Raw genomic sequence first — 6,337 nt, 5'->3', positions numbered from 1 at the left:
CAATTATGTTTTAACTTATATTTTACGTTAGTTAAATTAAATACCAAGTTTTATTTTATTTTACGAGTATATATTTTTTCTGGCAAGAATGAGTATAGTTTTGATTATATATATAATTCATTTTTAGTGAATAATAGAATAAAATATTTCAAGAGAATGGAAAAATATATATAAATAAGAAAAAAATGATGAGGTTAAATATGAAAATTATGAGTGAAATTTTAGATAAAAGAATTTGAGTTGGGGGTGGCGATATGTAGAGATATATGTAAATATATATATATATATATATACTATGCCTTAAATATGATGAAAAGTATTTTTTGTCCAAAAAAATGATGAAATGTATTTTATGACATAATGAATTTTTAATTAATGTATAGTATAGACTATTATTATTTCATCAATATTGAATTTTTATAAACTTAATTAGAGAGAAAAGTTGATAATCGTGTCAGAAAATGCACATGCAGCATACACATTGATACAATAAGCAAAAAGAAAAAGGTTGTTAATTGGTTTAAATTTGTTGACTATTTGCACCATTAATTAATTGTACGACTTAGGCTGAATAATATATATATATATTATATATTTATTTAAACCATGTTATATATATAAATACTTCTAGCAAAGAAGTTATAGTAGAGATATAAATATTATGACTTAAGAAATCTTAAGTTTGTCATAATTAGAGTTTTTAATAAATGGTGAATATGATTGCATTTCTAAATTGGTCTCATAAAATAGAATGATTAATTATTATTATTCTTAAATTTCATATATAATATAGTTTATCCGATTAACATATTCTTGTATATAAAATATAACTTAAGTTGACCGATATCGATCGGAGTTGAAAAATTCCATTGCAATGATAAGACTATTTCAAAAGTTTTAGAAAGTAATTCTTCAAAAAAAGTTTCTTTCACTTTATCAATAGTTCAAAATTTCTAATAATAATTGCACTCTCTCCAATTATTAATATATGTTTTGTTTATGAAAAATAGTATAGAACCTAATTATTTATAATGTCCGAGATAGGTCTTATTTTAGTTTTGGTACACATATAGTTATATTATACGTAAATTTTCATAAAATTCTTGATAATTTAGGATGCTGAAAATATAGTTTTAAACAATTTATTTTAAGCACGCGTTCAAATATTTTAAATTATTTATAATTTTATAAAAATTAGCGAAATATGCTAAATAACTATAATATACACCATCACATATATATATAAAAATAGAATTATAACTGATTTATGTACCAAAATTAGAATAAAAACGTATCGATTCGTCTAAAAAAACCATACCATTGTGGTTTAGTTAACATAACTGCTAAGAAAAAGAACACTTTTCTTTGCAGTTTTATTATTATTTTTCTCTGCAGTCGTAAATACTTTTTGGTACTCCAAAAAATCGCAGTATATTAAAAAAAAAATCTCAGAGAAAAACCGTTTTTGTAGCAGTGTTATGATATATAACTAAGACTAAACATGACCAGAATTAATCAAGATATAGAAATGCTAACTATATTATATATATATATATCAAACTAAACATTCATTATGTGGTGCATTATAATTTATATATATATATATATGATAAGAGTAACATGGACGAGTGTAACACTTCTATAATATGCTGATCATAAATATGTTTATATACATATATATATATTTATATAAACAACTCTTGAATCAAAATATTAATTAAGTACGCAGTGGCTCTCATCACATTATCTCCGCGTGAAATTAATGCATTCGAACCAACTTTTATATCTCTCAACTGTAAAAGCTATAATAAGTACAGTACTCAAATATTATAATATATATACTCAAACCAATCTAGCTTTTAAGTCACTCACAAGACACACACACACACACATATTCATTCATTCATATATACACAACCATATTCTCTCTATGTTCTTCTTCTCATAAGGCTCATCATCATCACCACCAAAACTCTCAGCCTCTCTTTCCCACATTTTTCCCATATATATAGTACTATACATTATTCCATAACACTTTTTTTTGGGTTTTGAGAATGAATAGTAATACTGAGAATAATGTTAGGTTTGAAATAATAGTAGTGTTTTTGAGTGTGTTTGCTGTAGTGATGAGTGGTGTGAGAGGAGCTCCACAAGTGCCTTGCTACTTCATATTTGGAGACTCTTTGGTGGACAATGGGAATAATAATCAGCTTCAGTCCTTGGCTAGGGCTAATTATCTGCCTTATGGCATTGATTTCCCTAATGGTCCTTCTGGTAGATTCTCCAATGGCAAAACTACCGTTGATGTTGTTGGTACGTAATTAACCCTTCTCTCTCTCTCTCTCTCTCTATACATACATATATATATATATATGTTGCTTAAGATATCATATATTATAAAGAGATTGTATATATATATATAGATACATATGTATGTTCTTTGGTCAAATCAACAAGATATGCATTTCATATAACATGCAATTATAGTGTTATTTTGCAATTATATATATATATAGCTTAATAATATATAGTGTAATTGATGAGTGTGTTTTTAGAAGGTATATGCATGCATGTTAATTAATTTATTAGCTAGTCATTTAATTATTCCAACTAGATAATTAATCATATGCACCAAATTCACATAATTAATAATCAAGACAAAAAATCTCACTAGAGGCATTATATATGTAACTCTAAACTTTTAATAAACTAGTATTTTTGTACGGTATATATATATTGAGCCATATATATATATATTATAATACAATTTAAAAAGAGGATATAATTTGGGTTTAGCTAAATTATTTCCATAATTGGGTTTAAAAAAATTAAGATGCCATATTCAACTTACTTCAAATGCATGCATGTCTTTTTTTTTTTTTTTATTCTCTTGTGGGGTCCAAAGAGAGTAATAATTACACAACTTATAATGTTGGTAGAAAAGCATTTAATACCATATAATATTAATATATATAGTTATATATTGATCGATCGAGTTGAAGATATTTAATTTTGTTTTGTCTACTTTGCATCTCAAAATTTAATTCTTCACCAACAGCTTTAAATAGAGTACTACCAATAAGAAATCTTTTATAAAAAAAGTAGGAAATATTAATAATGATAATAATAACCACAAATTATTATATAATAAATTAAATGGTTTAATTTTGAGATCGAATGAAATAATTTTTACAGCTGAGCTATTGGGTTTTGATGATTATATTCCACCATATGCAACCGCTCGTGGGCAACAAATCCTTGGAGGAGTCAATTTTGCATCTGCTGCTGCTGGAATTAGAGAAGAAACTGGTCGTCAATTGGTAATTAATAATAATTTCAATCCACAAAAATCAACCATATATAATTAATTAATTAATTACATTTAGTTAATTGATATAGACTAAAAAAGAGTATAGTTGGATCATTTTAGAAAAATACCATTTTTTTTCAAAATAAAGAAAATTGTCACTTTATGTATAACAGTTAGAAATATGTGCTGTGTGGTGTAGGGTGGTCGGATCAGCTTCAGTGGACAAGTAGAGAACTACAGAAACACAGTATCACAAGTGGTGGATTTACTAGGAGATGAGAACACAGCTGCTGATTACTTGAGCAGATGCATATACTCGATCGGCTTAGGCAGCAACGATTACCTGAACAACTATTTCATGCCTCAATTCTACGACACTGGTAACCGTTACACCCCTGACCAATATGCCAATGTTCTCATTCAAGACTATGTTGAAAACCTCAAGACCTTGTACAACTATGGAGCTAGGAGGTTTGCTCTCTTCGGAATCGGTCAAATCGGGTGTAGCCCTAACGAGTTGGCTCAGAACAGCCAAGATGGTAAGACTTGTGTCGAGAAGATCAACTCGGCGAATCGGATCTTTAACTCGAGGTTGAAGGGGACTGTGGACCAGTTGAACAGCCAGTTCACTGATGCAAGGTTCATCTACATTGATTCTTATGGCATTTTCCAGGATATTATTCAAAGTCCTTCCTCTTATGGTAACTACTACTTGTTACTATCTTTATTCATAAATCTAGTTCTTTTAGTAGTGTAGTGACGGACTCAAAAATTTATTTTATTTAAAAAATTATATTAGTCTTTTATAAAATTAATTATGAGATTTTGATGCCCAAAAAAAGTTTTATTTTGGTATATATAAAAGTAATATTTTTCAAAAGTTTATAAATAGTGTCATTTTAAAAAAAAAAGTTGTGCCCCTTAGGCCTAGACTGTCCCATCTATATAGTTCTATCTGAGTCAGTGAGAACTAACCCAACAAAGAATTTCGCTACCTTATGGCGGTTATATTTTTCAATAGTGCAAGTATAACGGTTAAAGTATGTTACATTATTAGGATTAGGGTTTGCTTGCTTGAATTAACATAAACTTTACATATACTATTTTATTATTAATGAGTGTGCCCAATACCACACGAGGTGACACTTCATAATTGGTTAACGATACTCTATAATACTTATTAAATTCAAATATGTGGGATCCGATATTGAATTGCACTAATATCGATACGCTACCTCCTTGTAGTGTTGGCACCACTAGTGCCCCCTTAGCAATTCTCGTTATTAATACATATTATATTATGGTGATTTATTTTCAGGATTTAGGGTTACAAATGCTGGGTGCTGTGGAGTAGGGAGGAACAATGGGCAAATTACATGTCTACCCTTGCAAACTCCATGCCAGAACAGGGATGAGTACTTGTTCTGGGATGCATTCCACCCAACTGAGGCTGGCAATGTTGTTGTGGGAAGAAGATCTTACAGTGCTCAACGTGCATCTGATGCCTACCCAATCGACATTCGAAGGCTAGCTCAGCTCTAATATATATATATATGGTCATATATATTATGATCAATATTGATGAGTTCTAGTGCTACTAATATATACATTAATTATGTTTGTTGTTCTAGCTCAAATTTGTTGCAATTATATATATATATATATAAATTGGCCTTAATAATTCAAAGGTTATAGTAGTTTTGTTTCTGTTATATCTGTAGCTGGTTTGGTTGTATCTTATTTCAATTTAGTCCTTCATATCCAAAAGTTGGTTTGTGGGAAAAAAACAAATTTGGGTACAGCAATGGGTTTGTAATGTGTTTATCAATATGAATTATTGTTTGATATACAGTGTATGTACGTACCAGCTGTCTCTTCAATAATAATAATAATATCAGTGATATTTTTGTAATTGATATTAATATATATATATTTGTGTGGTTACTATCTATATCTATCTACTTTATTTATTCCAATCACTTTTCACTTTTATTTTATTTTTTACTTTTTCATATTTTGTTGTGTTGTAAAGTCTACAACCACAAGACTCAATTCTCCGAACAACTTACTAAGCAATAACAAATATGGTGAGGAATAACATCAAACTCATAAAGGACATAAAAGCAGAGTACACAAACACAAAACTCTCAATTTGATATTTTTTCTTGAATGCAAAAAATTGATCTAAACAAATGAAAAGATCTAACTATATATATATTATATATATATACAACTGACCGACTTTTTAAGTCAAAAGAAAGCGACTTATCAAACTAAAGTTGTTTTTTAATACAGAAGCCACCTGTAAAAGAATCATGCCAGCTCGATAAAAATAATACTAAGTGTCAAGATTACAGATTTGTAGAATTAATATTCCACATGTTGTATATACTTGTATGTTATTAATTATTATTACTCTATTACATGACCAAGTGCTGCAAGTTTTTTCTGAATTTATATTGCTTCTATTTAAATATATATAGGGTGCGACTATAATGTATTCATTTTTTTTTTAACACTGGTGTATTTTTTTTTTCTATTTTGGTACCTGAATAGTTATAATCCTCAAAAAATTTATATGATGGTGTACATTATAGTTCTCTAGAACATCCTACAAATTTTCAAGAAATTCTGAATAAATTATGGTACCGAAACAGGGTTTAAACTGTCTGTTGCATGCGTACCTGTTTTTTGTGTACGAGTGTAAAATTTGACAGTTTGAATTCTGTTTTCGGCTTCGTAAACTATTCAGAATTTCTTGAAAATTTGCAGGATATTCTAAATACCTACAATGTACACCGTCATATAATAAATTTGAGATTATATCTATTCAGGTGCCGAAAATAGAAAAAAGATGCACCGATATTGTAAAAAAATGTGATGCGTTGTAGTCGTTCCCTATATATATTTATAAATACTAGATAAATGCAATATAATATATAATGCATGTTTGTTTAGTTTTGTTTATTGAATTTATTAATTATTTTTATTAAATTTGTATCATTTTCATATAAATAAACTATATTA

The 6,337-nt window shown here is 28.1% G+C and overlaps 1 protein-coding gene across 1 annotated transcript; it reads left to right on the top strand.

Moving 5' to 3' along the window:
- Window positions 1-1,872: 1,872 nt before the first annotated feature.
- Window positions 1,873-5,222, top strand: LOC133801700 (GDSL esterase/lipase At5g45670-like). Its single transcript, XM_062239956.1, has 4 exons — window positions 1,873-2,313; window positions 3,196-3,320; window positions 3,510-4,011; window positions 4,629-5,222. The coding sequence occupies exons 1-4, from the start codon at window positions 2,055-2,057 to the stop codon at window positions 4,850-4,852; spliced, it is 1,110 nt and encodes a 369-aa protein (XP_062095940.1). The 5' UTR covers window positions 1,873-2,054; the 3' UTR covers window positions 4,853-5,222.
- The last annotated feature ends 1,115 nt before the right edge of the window (window positions 5,223-6,337 follow it).

Source organism: Humulus lupulus, chromosome 9 (assembly GCF_963169125.1).
Source record: "Humulus lupulus chromosome 9, drHumLupu1.1, whole genome shotgun sequence".
Classification (NCBI taxonomy): domain Eukaryota; kingdom Viridiplantae; phylum Streptophyta; class Magnoliopsida; order Rosales; family Cannabaceae; genus Humulus; species Humulus lupulus.
This window is presented reverse-complemented; position numbering and strand designations above follow the sequence as displayed.

Coding starts and splice junctions, on each gene's coding strand:
- LOC133801700 (XM_062239956.1), top strand. CDS start 2,055: ATGAATAGTAATACTGAGAATAATGTTAGGTTTGAAATAATAGTAGTG. Junction 3,321..3,509: donor AAGAAACTGGTCGTCAATTG/GTAATTAATAAT, acceptor TGTGTGGTGTAG/GGTGGTCGGATCAGCTTCAG. Junction 4,012..4,628: donor TCAAAGTCCTTCCTCTTATG/GTAACTACTACT, acceptor ATTTATTTTCAG/GATTTAGGGTTACAAATGCT.